At 37.0% G+C, this 20,171-nt stretch overlaps 1 protein-coding gene and 1 pseudogene across 2 annotated transcripts; both read right to left on the reverse strand.

Annotated features, from left to right (window-relative positions):
• Positions 1-1,888: 1,888 nt before the first annotated feature.
• Positions 1,889-17,560, reverse strand: LOC122007016 (uncharacterized tRNA/rRNA methyltransferase YsgA-like). 2 transcript variants are annotated; one of them, XM_042562757.1, is made up of 4 exons: positions 17,244-17,560; positions 17,053-17,157; positions 16,820-16,946; positions 1,889-2,303 (listed from the first exon to the last, which is right to left on the reverse strand). In XM_042562757.1, exons 1-4 carry the CDS (start codon positions 17,484-17,486, stop codon positions 2,083-2,085), a joined length of 696 nt encoding a protein of 231 aa, XP_042418691.1. In that variant the 5' UTR covers positions 17,487-17,560; the 3' UTR covers positions 1,889-2,082. The 2 variants fall into 2 exon arrangements, with proteins under 2 accessions (XP_042418691.1, XP_042418692.1); XM_042562758.1 differs by lacking the exon at positions 1,889-2,303 and adding an exon at positions 4,764-5,237.
• On the reverse strand, positions 2,310-4,703 carry LOC122007015 (annotated as a pseudogene).
• Positions 17,561-20,171: the final 2,611 nt, after the last annotated feature.

Raw genomic sequence — 20,171 nt, forward strand, 5'->3', positions numbered from 1 at the left:
TTATAAAATTTGAAAGAAAATATATAAAATGACTCAAGTGGATATTAAAAATGTAATGATGCTTTTTTATATGAATTTGAAATCTTTAGAACCACCAAAAACTTTTGGACAAGAGTCATCAAGCATTTGAAAGTGTCTGATGACCTTAAAGGACTCTAAGTCTCTAAGAAAGAAAATATGGACAAACTGTAAGTAAAGAAACTTATATACGTAATAAAAAACAAAATAAAATAATTAGGCTTAGGTAGACCTAAGAAAGATTCGTCTCGAACCCTAAATGATTCAAATTTTGATTTAGTTTGGATAGACATATTTTGATTTAATGCTTAGTTTTGCCATATGCAGAGAACAAAGAATGCATTGTCAAGTATTTTTATCTTTAAAATACTTCGAAACTATTATAAAATAAGTTATTATTATTGCTTCTATACTTATTTACATGGGATATTATTATTAAAAATAGATAATTGATGTATACATTTGCTATATTGTAAAAGACAATGAGCGCTTAGGGCGTGATGTTTTTTTTAGTTTTTTAGACATGGAGTTTTAATTTCAGTGAATTAATAAAATTCTTTTTAATAGATTGTTGACTTAATAATATTAGACTGATGGACTATGGTGAAAACCAATCCCACAAGGTAGTCAAATTCTCACATAATTATGTGGCAAGTCAACACCTAGAATTTCTGGTTTAATCACTTCGCGGCCAGCCCGTGATTAATTAATTTATTATAGATTTTTTTTTCTAAAAAAGGTTAATTAGTTTAATTAATCTGTGTCTGTCCAATGCTGATGGAGAATTTCTGGTTTAATCACTTCGCGGCCAGCTCGTGATTAATTAATTTATTATAGATTTTTTTTTTCTAAAAAAGGTTAATTAGTTTAATTAATCTGTGTCTGTCCAATGCTGATGGAGCCAACATCCTCTTATCCATATTTTATCGATCAGGGGATGATCTATAATGTAATTGTGGTTGGATCATTATTACGATTTAATTGTAATTAGTTATGATTTCTCTTTGGGTTCATCTTTCCATCCATATTATAATTTGGACTAGGATGGACGGTCGAAGACTGTCCGAAGGCCACCGACGATGGACGGATAGCTAAGCTACCGAGCGCCGAGCAAGAAGCAAACTTTTGGTTGCCTACGGCCGCTTACACTGATCCAAACTATAACTTAAATGGGAAGATATACTCATGAAGGGATCACAACCACTTTGTAACCAAATTGTAGATATGATCCAGTTGTAAATACATTATGGACCATCCCCTGATCTAAAAAAAAGGACCAGAGGATCCAGTCTCATGTTGATGACACTAATATAACAGTAGGGATCCTCTGGTCCGCAAATTACGGACCAGGGGATGGTCCACTGATGTAGACTTTTGATTTGGATGGACCCCACGTATTTAAAGATGAGATCCATCCAAATCAAGGATCTTCATGTAATAGACCATCCCCTAATCTGTAATTTGCGGACCAGAGGATCTACTAATTCATCTTGGTTTCCGACGTCCAAGAAGGGGCGGCATCGCAGGCACTGGAGCAGTCGCACGCTTCCCTGGCGGCTCCCTCTAGTAATTTTGATTTCAGAGTTTGAATTCGTGCGCCTTTGTGGAGGCTCGAGTGGGCAGATAAAAGGCCTAATCTAAAGAATGGGAGATTGACTCAATCATCCTCGACGGGAGGAGGACGACGTGTGGGCATGTGCCAGGGAGATCGATGGTCCGCCGGAGCATGGCCGGAAGAGCTGCAAGTAATTTGGAATTAAGATTTCGATTGTGATTGGGGATATGGTAATCTGTCGCTAATGTTTTACTCAACGCCTTATTTTTTGGGGCAGGAGACGGACCAATACGGAGGAGCAGCAGACGGATCAGATTGTACCTGGTTAAATGATATTTTCATGGAATTCAAAAGGGTTTCCATTGTTGAGTTCAAAGTGAATAGAATCAACAAAACTAAAGTTATGCAAACTTTTAAATGTTCTACAAACTTGCTAACAAATCTAATCAAATCAAATCCTGACGACTTCGATTAACTAGACTGAAGGCGAAGCCATATGATACGTGGACTTAGCCTTGAAATAATGATTCCAAAACATTTCCCACCTTGGAATCGCTGGTCCCATTCTCTTCGAAAATGTCGAAGCCAGCAGATTGCTTTCTGCTCTTCCTCTCCTCGACGATAGCTTCAACCGATTCAGCACAATAATTCCTCCTCACCTGCTTCAGAGGTTTGTCTGCCACACTGAATTTGTTGCCCTCTCGATTCCTTTCGCAAAATCCAGCCCAGACTGAAACAAACACGGAAAAGATGCTAAAAACAAGAGAAGCATCTGAGTTCCAGGTGACAAACGACACGTTTGCAGGCAGGGGGGAATTTCTTTAAGCTGCAGAGTTTCCAAGTCAAGTACTCACCATTTCAAAACCTATCCATCGAGCATGCATTGCTATTGCAAATATGATAAAGATGCGAATGCGATAATACTGAGTAATAACTAGAAGTTCAGCAATAGATTCCGAGAAAGCGGCAAATCGTGTTTCTTATGATCACAAGGGCAACCACAGGAAGCGGAGCAACCATGATTATAAGGCCGCGTGGTAGAAGAGCAACCTTCTCCATTGATAGCATAACACAAATACGCAAAATACATATGAACAACATCCGTCTATTAAAGGCAATCTGATGCATGAAACTCCCACCAATATAAAATCTCAAAGAAAGATCTATTATACATAGTCTTATCCTATATTGCAATAGGCTATTTATCCGACTCGAATCCATAACCACCACGTCCCATGATAGAAACTTTACAATTGCACTAAGGCTCTCCTTCAAAATTAATACAGTGGATAACTATTGATTTTGTTGATTCACGCACGAATACGGGAAGCGACTATCGAATCCGTTGATTCACGCACAAATACTAGAAGTCAAGACACAAAGAAAAAAAAGAGTCCTTACATAATAAAGAAACAATTCTAAATATACTAAAAATATAAAAATATAAAAAATAAAAATTAACAAAAATAACTTCAACAGTCAATACCAAACTTAGAAATTAATAAAAAAATTCTAAATGCCAAACTCAATAAAAATATTAAAATTACTTTCTCGATTCATTAAAATTGTTTTCTCGATTTGCTCTTCTGTCCGCATCATTTTCCCCAAGGTGAAGAAAATTCGCCTTCGAATTTAGAATAATATCAGATGACAATCTAGGAGGAAGATCATATGGTATAAACTCGGTAAAATCTACTAAAAACTGCTAGACTTTGAAAATCTTTGTCGATCTGTCGATGAGCACAGCATTGTAGGTGTTGCCCTTGTCCTCGAATTCATCTGCTTCTACCAATTGGTTGTTCGAGCCCCAATTCACATGGGATGACAAAGTTCTAGTGATTTCGTCGATGACCTTCTGCTGATATCCTTCCAATCTGAATAAATCTAGGTTGAAATCCATGTCTCTGGCACTCAAGGAAGCCTTCAGCCTTGCTCGAACTAACTCCCTTGCAATGGGCACATCAACATTTCCAGCATATTCACACAATTCAGTCACAATCTCAAAGTATTGCTCTCTCCAGTTTAAGTTTTTTAATATATGATGGACCACTGAATTGGCAATAAAAATATTCGTAGTCAGAAGAGAAGAGCATAGGAGAACGCATCACCAACAGATGCAGGTGACTCAGATTGCTCAGAACTTCCTGACCACTAAAGTGAGCAAAGGAGCTTTAAGGTGCTCATAGACATGCTGATGAACATCGGTCAATCGGTCATTGACATTGTCAGATGCAAAAACACTTTGATTGTAGCTAAGACAACAACTCCATTTGCATGCTGAAGTCAGTGCTCAAGTAGATTCAGCATGTCAAATACATGCTATCAGAAGGTACATACTTAGAGATTAGTTCAAGGATAAGGCACTGTGCCCATTCATTGAATTCTTTAATCCGCTTCAAAAAGTAGTATATGATCTGCTTGTTGAGAAGAGTCTCTCTTTGCCTATTGGCTTCCTCTAATTTATTCGCCTCCAAGTTCCATATCTCGTGCAATACAAACTGGCAATTTGCAACCACCTAGGCATCCGAATCGGTGAGCATAAGGTTCTTGAGCGAAGCTGAAAACTCAGAGCCGAAGCATGTAGTAGCAGAGATATGATATAGCTTGAGGACACCAAGGACCGCAACCATCCGGACGTAGGGGCTGTCGTCCTCAAGACCAGAAGTGGGGTGAAACAAGGCAGTCAATGAAGTTGTGAACTCAGAGGGAGGAGAGGCTACAGAGGGCGAGGCCACAGATCATAGGGTCCACATTGAGACAGTCCTTCTGCAGGAAGTTAATAGTAAGGAGGGCAAGCTCGGGGTGGCAGCGTGCATAGTTTCCGACAAAGAGATAGCACATCTTCTTGAGGACGATGTCGGACGTGGCGGAACACATGACCATCTCGCTGAAGGCGGCGGAGACGGCAATTCCCACCGTCATGTATGAGATCACGCGCTTGAAGAGATCGCGCTTGGAGTTATCGGCACCAGGCGCACAGCTACTAGCTAGCAGATGGAGCTGAAGCTTAAGATCAAAGACCTCACTCTTCCCGGAAGGCTGAGACGGACAGGACTTCTGCTAAGCAATAGTGGCGAAGCCATGGTTGGATCCTTGCCACATATGTCGAAAGATGGATGCGACTGCTGTCAGTCTTCTGAAAGAAAAAGGCAAAAGGATGAAGACAACTTCTTCTACTTATGTTTCTTGAACCACGCTACCCAACACAGATAGTGCTCCTCGAGCTTTTGTTATATAGAGTAGAGCAAAAATTTCAACAATTGATTCCTCTTTTTTTTCAGAGTTTGTATCCTTATTAATTTCATCATCATCATAAACAGGCTCGTCAGTTGACTCGGCCATGTCTTCATCGTAAATTGGATCTCCACATATTTTGATTTTGTTGTCCATATCTTCCTTATACATAAAAACTCCTTCCTCCCTTTCAAGAACATCCTCTTCATACTTGTCTATCTCTCGAAATTATTACTCCATATCACGATTAAAAGCATAGTCAACCTAGTTGCTGTCTTCTCGGTGACATGCTTCCATAAGAAAGATATGACTCTGATACCAAACTAATACAACGGATAACTATCAATTCCGTTGATTTGCACACGAATACCATAAGCGAGTATTGAATCTGTTGATTCACGCACAAATACCGGAAACGACCTTCTAATCCCTATTGATTCAAAAGAATACCAGGAAATAATCATCCAAAAATTACACGAAACATTGTGGAAAATAAGAACGGCGTAACCGAATTATTATTAATCAAAACTATCTTTAACATCAACTAAACATACCCTTATACAGACTCAAAACCCTAAGATACAAAAAAAAAAAAAAATCCTAAACATACTAAAAATCCAAAAATATAAAAAAAAACAAAAAATTAACAAAAATACTCTAAATACCAAACTTAGAAATTAACAAAAATATCATAAATATCAAATTTGATAAAAATAATAAAATATTAAAATTACTTTCTCAATTTGCTCTACTGTCTGTATAATTAAAATTGCTCTCTCGATTTCCTCTTCTGTCCGCATTAAACATCCCAACGTATATAAAATGAAAATAAAGTGCAATAAAAACCAAATATCCACCCCTTGCACTACATCCCTTTTAATCTACCATATACTTTTAGCAAAACACTCACTAACAAACTTTAACTCTGAAACTCACTAAAGCAGTGTTCTAAAAACATGCCTTAGGCAGCGACCAGGCGCTCAACAGTCGACAACTGCACCGGAAAAGTGGTGGGCGGGCCTGAGCGTCACGGAAATTCCGGGTTTTTTTTTCCATTTACAGCCCCAAATCCTATCCGATTCATTTGCTCACGCTGGTTTGACTGCCTCTCGCCTTCTCCGGAAACATCTGCTCAACGATTGATCGATAAGTTTTTCAATAATTTATTTTATCTAAATTTTTTTTTTGCCTCCCGCGATGCTTCTGTCGTTGCGAGACGTGTCCAGTGCCACCAGATGCATCGGTGGAAGCTTCGCCGGAGGCATACAGCGACGCCAGAAGCGTCGCAGGATGCGTCCGGCATCACACGACACTAGCACTGGACGCGTCCCCGATGCTTCTGGCACTGTCGGAAGCCTTTGGCGAAGTGTCCGGTGGCGCCGGACGCGTCTTGCAAGCGTTTAGCACCGCATTTTTAAAAAAATGTATTTATTATTTATTTAATTTAACAACTCCTCACTTAATAGGTAATTCGAATAGGCTTTTGTACACTCTAATTAAATTATTCCAATAAACTATATAAAAATGTTTAAAATTAAAATCTTTTTATAAATTTAATTTATTTATTTATATTCTAATAATATTATATTTAAAATTTAAATTTTCCAATAAATATTATTAATTTATTTATATTCTGATATTTTATATTTAAAATTAAATTTTTTTAATAAATTTTATTAATTCATATAAATCATATTTATATTCATAATTTTATATTTAAATTTTTTTTAAAAAATTAATAAATTTTATTAATTCATATAAATCACATTTATATTCTGAAAATAATTTATTGATTTATATTGTTGTAGCTATGTAATCCCCTCAAAACAATATTTCTGTTCAATTTTTACAAATCCTAGCTTAAAATTTGAACTCTTTTTATCTCCTAGCGGTCGATGGACTTCTGTCCTTTTTTTCTCCTATCAACACTATTATTTTTCTCCATGTATTTGTGATTTCACTTTTTTGTTCGATTTTATGTATTCATGCTTGTTGCCATTTATTTAGAAATATGTTTTTCTTTTGTTTAAATGCCATTTTCAATTTCTCCCTTTGTTGATGATCTTAATATATAACTTGATAGAGCAATTGAATTGATATTGTGCTCTCTTCTGGTATTAGAGCACTAGACCATCATGTAGCAGTGTAACAAAATTATTGTATGAATCTAAATTTGTTCCGAAATAAGCTAATAGTTGTGCTCCATGTACTTTCCAAATTCCGATTGTGCCTTTTTTGTATGAGTAATTTGGTCCATCTAGTAGTCTGACCAAATTTGTAAAATTTCACAAACGAACACTTTGTTGTTACTTTATTTTCTCTCTTTGACCACTTTGGGTTCTCTTAGTAATATTGGCTAAATTTTATAAATGAGACTAATGAGTCGTATGCTGTCCTAGGAGTTTAGTGTCATTCCATGCTCTCATTTGTACTGTTTCAGTACCACAAGATCATAAGTAGTAGTTTCGACCAAATTGCTAGATTGGCTAAAGATTTTAAATCACTTTAGATGAGCATATAGAATAAGTAATTTAGATGGCGTTTGATTTAGGGATTTTAGAATGAGAGAATGGATTCATTCTCAAATCTTATGTTTGATTGATGAAAATGAAATTAAAATTTTGGAATGAAATCCAAAAATTTGGTATTGATGAAACTCACCTCCTCCCTTAGTTTTGATGAAAATGAGAATTAAATTTTAGACGAAAATACCCATAATAGTTCTATTCAATTTTTCTTTCATATCATTTTCTCTCTCCTTGTTCTCTCTTATCATGCATTCTCTCTCCTCATTTTATCATCACACTTTCTCTCTCATCATACTTTCTTTCTCCTCAATCTCTCTCATCAGACATTCTTTTTTTTATTTTCTCTCATCACACTTTCTCTCTTCAATCTCTCCCATTACACTTTCTCTCTCATCATACTTTCTCTTTCCTCATTCTCTCTCATCCCGCCATCATGTTTTCTCTCCCATCACACTCTCTTTCCTTATTTTTCTCATCACACTTTCTCTATCATGCTCCCTCTCATCATACTCTCTCAATCTCTCCCATCATACTCTCTCCTCATTTTCTCTCATCACACTCTCTCTATTCATTCTCCCATCACACTCTCTCTCATCACATTTCTCTCTCCTCATCCTCTCTCATCATGCTCTCTCCCATCACATCCCTCAGGATAATCTAGTGGCTAGCGCATGAGGTGTTGCCACCATGAGGTCTGGAGTTCAAATCTCAACATAGCCAAGGTAAAAACTTCCCTCATGCACTAATCACTATTTCAAAGGCTAGTAGTCACCCGTGATTTACCTCCTCCATGTTACCCTAGGACGGGTTGGCGGGGGCACTGGAGGCGAGCGTAGTCGCCTTTTGCCACCATGCTCTCTCCCATCACACTCTTTCTTCATTTTCACTTATCACATTTTCCCTCTCTTCATTCTTTCCCATCATATTTTCACTTATCACATTTTCCCTCTCTTCATTCTTTCCCATCATATTTTCTCTCTCATCACACTTTCTCTCTCTTCATTCTTTCCCATCATATTTTCTCTCTCATCATGATCTCTCATATATTTTTCTCTCACATTCAACTTTCTCTCACATATAATTTTTCTCTTATTTTCTTCTAAGGATAAAAAGGAAATTTTGGTTTATTCCGATAGAAAATATTCAACTAACCAAACATTATTTTTAAGAGTAATATCCATGCTCATACTCATTCTCATTCCACAATACTATAATTCTCATTCCGATTTTGATTCCTAGGAAAGAACCAAACGTCACCTTATATTCTAAATTTATTCTTAAATCACTTTCAGGTTATCACAATTACAATTACAATGGCAAGCAATCCATCTTTGACGACATCCGTCACTCAACTTGAATCCGGAATTCTTAGGAGAAAGTCAAATGACATTAGATGAGAGTATGAGATGTTGATTGATCCTAAGAACCTCGACAAAATTAAATTCAAGTTGTGTGAAAAAACAATGTCAGGAGAGTACCTCTTCCACTTGATCCATGGATAAATATGCATCGGTAATTGCTCCAGAAAATGTAGTTCGTAGGAGTAAAGTGCTTCGCCAAAAAAATATAAATGAAGCTCTTTTCAAAGAAAGAACTCAACAAGTTCAACAATATGTTAAGAGATAGGTTTATAAACATGGAATCTCATTCAATGATGTTGATAAAGATAGCTTCAAGCAACTAATGGAGGCAATGGGTCAATTTGGACCAGGATTCAAGCCTCCAACTCAATATCAGCTTAGGGAGTCACTGTTGAAAGCCAAAATTGAAAGAACAAAGCAACTGCTAAAGAAACATGAAGAATGGGGGCAAAGAATGGGTGCTCGATCATGACAGATGCATGGAGTGATAGAAAAAGAAGCATCTTAAATTTGTGTTATTGCAAGCAGGATACTACATTTTTAGAGTCACGAGGCACGTATGAACTTATTTTTGAATATGTTACCAAGTGTGTTGAACAAGTAAGAACTCAGAATATTGTTCAGATTGTAATAGGCAATGTCACCAACAATATGATTGCAGCTAAATTGATGAGAGAGCAACCTGGGATCTTTTGGAGTATATGTGAACTGTTAATCTGATGCTTGAAAGTATTGGCAAGCTTTCACAATATAAAAAGGTTATTGAGCAAGCCAAATCTTTTACCATTGTCATTAATGCTCACCATAAGACTGTCATTGATAAGCAGTGTCACGAAGAAGAGAGTCATAGTCCGGCCAGGAGTTACCAAGTTTGCTTCAAATTTCCTCACATTGCAAAGTTTGATTGAAAAAAAAAATCTCGTTTAGGGGTCATGTTTACAAGTGATACGTGGGAGAAATATATATGATTGGCTTACTCTACTATGATGAACGTGAGTTTCTGGAATGGTGTGACACTTTATTTAAAAATATTTTCTCCTTTTGTAAGAGCTCTTTGATTAGTAGATGGAAATAGAAAATCATCCACGGGGTTTCTATACTAGGAACTTCTTCAAGCTAAAGAAGATATCAAGGTGGCTTTGAACATGGAATCAAATTATCAATCTATCATAGTGATTATTGACTCAAAAATGAATGATAGACTTGATACATCATTGCATACCACTGTATTTTTATTGAATCCCTATTTTTACTATAAAGATAGTTCTATTACTCTTTATGAGGAGGTCGTGACAGGGATTTTTGAATGCATGAAAATTTTGCATGTCAATGAGTTAGATCTATAGGATACAATTATTAACAAGGAATATGCAAAATACAAAGACAAGGCAGAGTTATTTAGAAAAATATTGGCAGCAAAAGCATGTGAAAAAAATAATGATACATTTGATCCATGTGCATGGTGGAGTACATACGGTGTTCACACGCCTAATTTGCTAAGAGTGGCATTGAGGATACTTTCATTAACTACAAGTTCATCTGGGTGTGAAAGAAATTGGAGTGTATTCGAAGAAGTAAACTTTAAACTTTAAGTCTTTAATTAAAATAAAGTATTAATTTCATATTACTATAATATTTATTCTCTTTTTTTTCAAGATTCATACAAAGAAGAGAAATAGGTTAGATGTCAATAGATTGAACAATATAGTATTTGTCCAATTTAATGCTAGATTGTTAAACAAACAAAAAAGAGAAAAAGAAATGAATGTCGATGTGCTTCTTGCAAAAGATACTTCAAATGCATAAGGTTGGATTGTGGATGGTGAGGAACATGATGAAGTTGAACTAGGTTCCAGACTCACATGGCAAATGATTGATGAAGCAAGTGGAGCAGATGAAAATCTACAACCCTGAAGAAACTCTAGAGTGAGAGAACTTCACTAGGATGATTTTGCATTCGAAGAAGAAGAGAATGATCACAATAATGATATTGAGTTTGTGTCCGATAAAGAACAAGTTGTTGAAAATTATAGAGAAAAAGAAGTAGAATAAATATGTGATATTTGGTTGTGCAATTTTGAACTCGTTTTAAATTTGTTGTTATTGTATTGGAGTATGTGATTTATTATGTAATTTATGTTGATACCGTGGAATCCGCCTAGTGGCGCCTAGTCCCCGTCTAAGCAGCCTAGGCGCTGGTCTGGCGCTCGACTAGCGCTTAGCAAATTTTAAAACCTTGCCCTGAAGACCAACAACTCTCTTTTGAGGAAAAAAAAAAACACTTCCTTCTCCATGCAATAAGCATGTTGAAAACCCTCTCAGATTCAAATATGTTCTAATAAACCATGCCCATCTCGATAACCCAAATCCTAGCATGCTCCACCTCAATAGTGATACTCAGTAACAAAGCAAGCTGACAACCCCTAATTCAAATATGTTGTAAAACACCATGCCCATCTCAGTAACCCTAATCCTAGCAATCTCCACCTTGATAGTGATACTCTAGAATGGTCTTGCTCCTCTAAATCTGCTCCACCACTTCACACACCAAAATCATCCACTTCTCTAGTTCAACCTTGGTTGATCGCATATAGCTAATCAGACTGATGATGCTTCTCGGCCATGGAGGGAGATCCCTTGGACCCTCCACCCCTATATGACCTGCAGATGTGCTCTTTTGCTCGTCTTATATTATGAGATACACTGTCACTTGAGAGTTCTGCATGTGTTATCTCATTTGTCATAAAGATATCACTAAATGAGAATAGGTCTTTCTACAATCATCCTGTTATATAGATCAGCCTACTATGAGTCACCCTCAAAATTCTATTTTTTTGCATTGCAGTGGTACCACTCTAATTCTAATTGGCCAAGTGAAATGTGATTTCTCTCATCTTTGGGAAAGAGAAACCTGCCCCAAAATGTGTCATGCATGATCAAATAAGTTGGGCTTGCCTGCGCCAACACTCTAGATACTCCTCTGTGAATCATTCTGAAAGCTCATGGTCCTGTTTCACCTGCAAGAAAAGTCTGAAATACTTTCCTCCTAGTGCAAACATGCATCGGATAAGTTGAATCTAAATATTGAACCATAGAAAGGGCATTCTTTTTGTTGAAACAACAACAAACACAACTTACTCATCCACAATTGTCTACACATTCTCATGAGTCTCTGTATTCTTCTTTGGACAGTTTGTCTTGAAGTGCACATCTATCTTACATGCAATGACCATTCTCTAAAAATCTTAAGTCACTTCTTGCCACCTAAGAAAGTATCCAACTAAGTAGCCACAAAAAGATCAAATAGTAAAGGATGTCTATGTCAACTCATCCAAGATTCTCAAATGAGTTCAAATGCTCTATCAAGTCTCGCCCATTTGTTATATGCAACTTGCAAACCCCCCTTCTATGATGAATATGGTAAACCTCTGACAATGAATATGGTCAATAGTTAATGGCACTACTCTCTTTATACCACACCTCCAATCCCTGCCTAATGCTCGGGGTTTAATTTCATTAGTCACCATATAACTAGCAATATTTGCAGGACATAATTTGATTGTATATTTTTTCCTGCATAGTTTACCAATCACTCTTATTACTAATATTTGATGGTTTCCCCTTCGCTCTGCCAAACATAATACCCCATAGACTTTGTTTTATCAACAAGTCTGATATCATAAACCAGTGTAAAGAGAAATCCATTGATTTTTTTTAGTTAGCATCAGATATCCAGCTTACGTCGACTAATCGTGAGGGTGACCAACCCGATACATGGAAGTTTTCCACCGGCTACTAGGGTAAATCAGAGATCGCTTGCAGTGAGTAGCCTATCAACCCAACATTCTTAGGTCAACCGTCCATTAAGGGAAATTCATCCGTTAATTCGCTGAAGCTGAGACTTGATCCTTAGATGTTTGGGAAAGAAGGTGCTCTGCCACTGCACCATTGCCTCGGGAGCTGAAATCCAATGTTAATTGAACCTTTAGGAAAGGAACTTCTGGTGTCGTGCTCAGGTCTCGTTGTCCCAAACCGGAATGATATGGTTTTATTACCGTATCATGTCGTACTGATAATTTTCTTATTTTTTAAATATAAAATATATTAACTAAAAATAAAAAATTTAATCTAGATATTTAAAAAATAAAAAATAACACACACATATATATGTGTGTGTATATGTATATATATATATTAAATTAATGAGATAATTTTATTAAAGTTTAATTAAGTCTATTTAAATTATTTTATTATAGCTAGAAATTGATTGAAATTATTAACCTAAGTTATTTAATTAAACTCTAAGTTAAACCTTCACCCTATTTTGTGTCACTAGTGACTGCGGGAATCCCGCGGTCGCAAACCCGCGCGACGCCTACGTAGCCACCGCATTCACCTCACGTAGGGCGGTAAACGAGCCAAGCTGAGCCAAACAGTAAGAGGCTTGAGTTCGACCTCGGTTCGTTATCCCTAAGCTCGAGCTTGGCTCAAGTTCGATTCGAACTTTAGTTCTTAAGTTCGAGCTCGGCTCATAACAAAATTAAATAGCTCGAGTTCAACTTGAGCTCGACTCGAAAAAAACTCGTTTAAAAATTAAACAAGCTTAGTTCGAGCTCGTTTAAGATAATTATCTATAATAATTAATAATATATTATTATATTTATTATTTATGTGATATTTAATTTTATATATAATAATAATAATAATAATAAAAATAATAAAAATGAGTCCCTTAACGAACATGTTCGCGAGCCTCTTAACGAATATGTTCGCGAGCCTCTAAACGAACATGTTCGCGAGCTCACGAACCAAATACTGTTAAGCTCGAGCTCCACTCGATAATGTTTTCAAGCTTGAAATCAGGCTCGAGCTCGGCTCGTTCATTTAATCGAACAAACTTTCTTTCAAGCCGAGACCCGAATAGCTCGCGAGCGACTTGGCTCGTTTACACCCCTAGCCTCACGCGAAGCTTCCATGGCGAACACGAGGCCTCGAGGCACGCCAACACATGAATCGTGTTGATGCCAATTGGCAAGTAAAACGAAATGTTTCACTCATATCTGACGGTACTACACGAGATTCTAAACAGTGCTACAAAGTCCTACATACACTACTTCAATATCTAACCACTAGAGTCATCATACCACTTGTTAGGTCATAAGCACGCACAACAAAGTTAGGATAATTAATATGTAGCTTTTATTAATTTGATATTATTATCAAAAAAATGATATGAATATTTCTGTTTCCAATAAATTATTTTAGTTATGTGACATTATTTTCAAATTAACTATATTCATATTCTTCCTTTTTGTTGTTATAATCATTCCAATGTAATAACACTTAGTCATTTATTATTTTGTTTCCGGTTCTTTTTTTTCATGTTGTCATGTCCATCCAATTTTTTAATTATTAAATTTTAAATTGCTTTTGCCACAACGAAGAAAAAGTAAAAACATATACAACCTCTGCCAGCCACCTCAGACGCTTGCTTAGTTCACCTACACCCTGACCCTCCACCGGACTACTATTTATATAATTAATTATATTACTAGTGTCTATTGAAGGAGTGTCAAAGACGAGCTCCTTCTTCCTGGTCGGATCTATCACAAGAACAAAGAAAGTTGTCATGAAACTTCTCTTCCTCTTAAAACAACCTATGTCCCATTGAAGCTTCCAACACTTCCTCGCTTTTTCAACAGCCGTCTCTTCCTATCCAGGCTGCAGTAGTCTTCTGCAATGAATTTCTTTCCTTTTTCACACAGGTTCCTCAATTTTTATCAAGATCTTATCGATTTCTGAATTTCAGCAACAATTGGAGACATATCTGAGATATCAACCAAGATTGAATTAGTTCCTTCCAATCCAGATCCAACTCAACCAATCCATATAAGTTTGACATCTATAACAAACCTTCTCGAGACCAGGTTCTTCTCATTCAACCCTACTACAAATTGATCAATGTTGATGATTCCTTCTGATTCTCACATGATTTAGATGATTTCTACCAAGATCCCACTGAATTCTAGCTGAATTTTCACCATTTCAATGACCCTCAAAACACATCAGAGATATCAACCAAAAATGAATCACCTAGTATCTTGCCAATCCTGATTTGTACTGGGCACGACCAAGTTTGACAACAACAGAAAACTCTATTCTTTTCTCTGAAAATTTTCTTTGTCAAACAGAAAGTAGCATCATAATGCCTTTGCTTGTTCCTGTCTATCATGCCATTTACCTTCAACTTCAATTCCACTTGTCTCCTTTCCTTTCTGATCATCATCCAATCTCTAATTTTTAAATATGTAAATATAAATCTATTTTCTCTCTTCATTTCCATCGCTTCAAGCAAACACATGTTCATCATACTAAACTGTGTCTGTTCCAACTATTTGGAACCAGCTATATATGAATCTTGTCCCTCCATAGAGTTAAACAAGTGCTTGAAAGAAATATGAGTAGAGAAAATATCAAATTTTCTTTTACCTTCACTTTGTTTCTCTACCTTTTTCTTCTCTCTTTCCCTTATATTTTCTCACCTACCAGGAAACACAGCCTCAAGTTGAGACAGTTTATATAACCAGGCAGGCTGACGTGTTAGTTATATCACCCTCTTCTAGTTCAACCAGTTCAACAGATCAAACTTTGACCAATGCTATCATGATATTATCCTCCATCTAACAAAGCTTCTGCTTGATTCGATAAGAAACTTATATATACATACCAGTGAGTTGATGCCCCGCCCTAGACCACAGTTACATTCTCAGCTCCTTCTTGTCTATCTTATTATCCTTGAATTTATTTTTTTTCGTTGTTCTTCTCCTTGACTTTGTTTGCCATCAATTAGGGATTGTAGGTACTCACATTTTTCGATTTCGCCCAAATCCAAACCTAATAAAACACAAATCCAGTGAAAATGTGCCTCTCTACATATCTGACTTAATCAATCCTTCAATAATTGAAATATTTTTCTTGGTTATCACTCTATTTCACATCAACAAATAAACTGCAATTTGAGAGGATGGTCAATCCTTTAGCTCACCTTTTGTTTACTAAGGTTGGATCTACAGATTCCAATATATGTAAACCACAAAGGAGACATTAGGACTTCTTGCAAACGTATCAACTTTTAACAGACTTCAATTCTAACCCGACATTTATCAGAGAAGTATTTATCAAATATAACATTATATAATTTTAGATGCTGAAAAATATTAGAACTGACATCAGTTGTAAAGTGCTAGACTTTGATTGCCAATCCATCGAGACAACAATCAGAATGTATATTGATGTAGTTGGGGAATGTTCAAGTGTTACTCTATATTGTGGTTTTCAGTACTGTTTTCTTTGGCAAGTAATTAAGTGGAAACTGATCCTAATTTCATAAATATTTGGCATGTATGCATTACACAGTTATACATAGGTTGGCCAAGCTTGGTTAGGCATTGTATGACAAGATCCTATGGGTAAAGGTATGCATCCCAGTTATCAGCATACCCTGAAATCACGTTCACATCTATATTTTGTCTAACTCATGTGCACAGACATGTGCATCCACAACCAATCTCAGAAATATAATGTGATTAAGCAACAGAAAAAACAGACCAACAATCTTAGAAATATAATGTTACTAAGCCTCTGAAAACACAAACCTACTTACCTTTCAAGCTTGTAGTGTAGAGCAAAGTAAGTAGATTATATTACCTTTTCACATTTTGTGAAGTGTTCGGAAAAAACATAAATATGTAAATAAGCAATGAAACCATTTCTCCACAACACAAATAAAATTTAATGACTGCTTCATGCTACAAGTTGTTGTGAAATGACAATAAGAATGAAAATTCACAATTAGTTTCTCAACAAATTCAGTACTAATGCAGAAACAATTTATTACTCAAGACTCTGCTTTGCATTCCAATGTATCACTTATAAAAATTGTAACACATGCATATAACAAGTTACCTACTGAGTTTCTCATAGGATAGTTATAAAATGTCGCTTAAAGAAAAATGGATTGACTTTATGAGAAACAAGTTTAGGCTGTTTCAAAATAGCATGCATAAACGAGATAAATTTACCCCAAAATCTGTCTGTGAACAGATGCAGTAAAATCAAAATACCTGCAAAGTGGTGCAGTACAATGGAAGCTGCAACGGTGACATTGAGCGATGCAGTCCCACATCCGTATTGAGGAATGTAAACAAAAAAGTCACAAATCTCACATTCTTTGGCAGAGAGTCCGGTGCCCTGGCCAAAGCAGGAAAAATATTAATAAAACTACGTTATTAATGGCAAAAAAAGGTAGATAATGAGAAAAGGAGCAAGGTTTAGTGCTGGGAAACACGAAGCAGACCTCGTTACCGAGGAGAAAAGCTGTACTCTTCCTGAAAGGGTGTTGGGTGATGGCGAACGCCCCATCGGTGATCTCCACCCCACATATGTCGCACTTCCTCTCCTCCTAAAAACAGGATAAAAAGTAGCTAAGGGAAATTTGATCGACGGGAATCGAAAGCCCTAGATGTCATAGGAAAAAAAAGTAAGTGCCTTGAGGTATTGGCGAGCATGGGAGAGGGAGTGGAAGTGACGGAAGCGGAGGTGCGAGGTGGAGCCATGGCTCCCGAAGGCATTGTAGTCGCGGCGGCCGACGAGGACGATCTCCGAGACGCCGAAGGCGGTGGCACTGCGGGCCATAGTCCCGACGTTGTGGCGCTTCGCCACGTTGTGCACCACCACGAGGCTCTCTACGACTGGCTGTTCAGGCGGCGCGGCGGCCGCCTCTGCGTCCATAACAGCGCCGATGGGGGGTGTGGGCCGGGACCGCCGGACAGACCCAGATAGTCTGGCCAAAATGATTGATATTTTCACCCTTTTATATTTTTAAATAGATTTTTTTTAAAAAAAAACTTGAAAGAAATAAATTAAAGCATACGTAAAATTTGTGCGTAAAAAAAAAAATTGAAATGTAGCGACAAAACGGTGATTCTCTCGTCCCACGTCTTCGTGAGTCCAACTCTATCTCTAGTGCCCATACAAAAGAGTTAAATTTTGGATTGACTACTAATAAATCCATCATCACGGCAAATTGAAAAATCTTTCATCTAATCCAACCTAATCTCAGGAGCATTACAGATTAAATAGGTCAGTCCATTAAAAAATAAAAAATATAAACAAATCCTTATAATTCATTGAATTGAATCATTTCATAATTATTATTTTTTTAAATAATCCTAATAAAAATTCTTATATTAACAAAACTAATTGATATAGAAAATTCTAACTTTCATTAATATTATATATAGAGAGAGCGAGAGATTTGGGGATATATTCAATATTAGCCTTTTAATTAATTTGAATGATTTTTGTGGATTTTAAAAATCTAGGTGTATTCAATCTAAACTTTTATAAATTTTATAGAAATATAATGATATCCAAATTGGATTTTTATATAGTTTTAAAAAATCATGTGGTATTCAAACTCGACTTTTTAAAACTCTATCAAAATCTTTTGGTATCCAAAATTTTAATAGATTTTCATGGATTCTTTTAGAATTCCTTGAATATAAATTTTAACCAATGAGAGTTCTCCAAAATACTTGGTACAACTTTAAATATAAAATAAAAATACTTCCGTTTATTCAACAAAAAACCTTCTTGTCGTCCTTCATAGATTGAAAGAACCTAGCGCTCTGGCTCACAACTCTGAGTCACAGACTTCCCTCCCTTATCAGACGTCGTCAGTTCTCTGATGAGCTCTTCCTTTTGATAGATAGCATAGTCTGCCTGCCCCTTATCGAAGTTAATAGATAGCTGCTCCTTACGCCTATCAAAGTTTCTGCTCGTTCTTTCTTAGCTGCTCTCTGGCGTTTTAGATTCTCTCTCTTTTCTCTGACCTCTGCTCTCTTCCTTTCTAATAGGAACCTCCCAACACAAGACTTTAGAACGGACAAACCAAGAAAGGAGTGCCTCCAAATAGAGTCATATTCACTACATCGAGTTACCGATCAACACAACCTGTACCAGCCGACCGATAATCCATAAGCTCAGATATTTCATTTTGAGTTTCTCTGTTTTTTTTGTTTGCATTTTTCTTTCTTATCGTGTCACTTGAATTTCGGAATGAGCCAAACAAGTGCACATGATGATATCAAATGTTGAGAAAGCATGGCATGGCAGAAAAGTAATAAAAAAACTACAATCGCGACAGTAGTCGTACAGGGTACACTATTGTGCAAGCAACAGGAAAGGTCAAAAGCTTCCGCATGAACACTATTATGTATTGCTAATTTTGTGCAGTAGAGATTACGAATGCTTGTACAAAGGTGTGCCCTATATGAATGCTAATTATGCTGGCTAATTTTGTGCAGTAGAGATTACTAATGCATTTGAGATAACTTTGCGATCTGAAAAATATAATATATTTTATTTGTTCTCAAATTAAGAATTTGTTGACTCTTTCAATTCAACACTTTAGGAAGTTTGATCAAATAGAAGATTAACCAATATTTTATAATAATTCGGATTAAATGTATAAATAAAAAATATTTAAAACAATTATAATAGTTTTGGGATCTTAAAAATCAACTTTGGGATATGAAAAATGGTTATTAAAATTATTAGTCGTCTACCTTTGGGATCTAAAAAATCCCTTTATTAAAGTTTTTTTAAAAATTAGTGATCCAGCGATAAGATAGGGCCTTGCCAGACAGAGGATCCTAGGCCACGTGTGACGTCAAAGTCAACCGTCAAGGTAAAAGTCAACGGTCATCACCTCTACTCGGCTTGGCTCAGGTCCGAGCTGCCAACGCTCGGCGGGTGACTAGCACGGCTTAACAGCCGGGAACAAGGGTTGAGCGGTTTTCGTCTCGGCCGAGCGGGAACCATGGCCATCGAGGTTCTCCCGTTCACCCGGGCAGCACCAGGGCCGCCGTATGATTGGCTGAGCAGATGTCCCGCTCGACCGACCGCGACGTTAGCTGAACAGTTCTTCTGTCCGGCTTGGGACAAGACAAAAGGAGCAGGTAACTCTATCTTCCTCGAGACAAGCGTCGCTGACAGGCAGCATGGTCGGCGGCTGGATTAGATAGAGAATCGTACGACGGAAGTTTCCACTGTCACGTCAGGGATATGCTCGTACTATTGAGGTATGGCATCAGACGCGCTTTTCTGACACTCATTGCATGTATGCTTTGAGAAGTGTGCATGTCTCGGTAAGCGTGCACACGCCTTCAGGGAGCCCAATATAAGGACCCTCAAACTCCAATGGAGGTATGCGCGATTCATCACTGTAGCTACAGTTCTCGTCACTCTCTTTCGATTTCTTACCGCGGGGAGCTGACTTAAGCGTCGGAGGGTCGCCGCCGGGAACCCCTTCTCGGCTCAGTTTTGTGCTTGCAGGTTCTCGCTGGAGGTCTACGTCACTCAGAGGGCCACACAAAGTCAACGAGAGCGCCACATCCCCAGCGACCATCGACT

Source organism: Zingiber officinale, chromosome 7B, assembly GCF_018446385.1.
Source record: "Zingiber officinale cultivar Zhangliang chromosome 7B, Zo_v1.1, whole genome shotgun sequence".
NCBI classification, from domain to species: Eukaryota; Viridiplantae; Streptophyta; class Magnoliopsida; order Zingiberales; family Zingiberaceae; genus Zingiber; species Zingiber officinale.

Bases quoted from the DNA above. Each gene is read 5' to 3' on its own strand.
- LOC122007016 (XM_042562757.1), bottom strand. From the start codon at position 17,486: ATGGACGCAGAGGCGGCCGCCGCGCCGCCTGAACAGCCAGTCGTAGAG. The intron at 17,158-17,243 runs GCACTTACTTTT...TCCTGTTTTTAG, and splicing joins ATGCTCGCCAATACCTCAAG to GAGGAGAGGAAGTGCGACAT. The intron at 16,947-17,052 runs GTCTGCTTCGTG...TGCTTTGGCCAG, and splicing joins CTTTTCTCCTCGGTAACGAG to GGCACCGGACTCTCTGCCAA.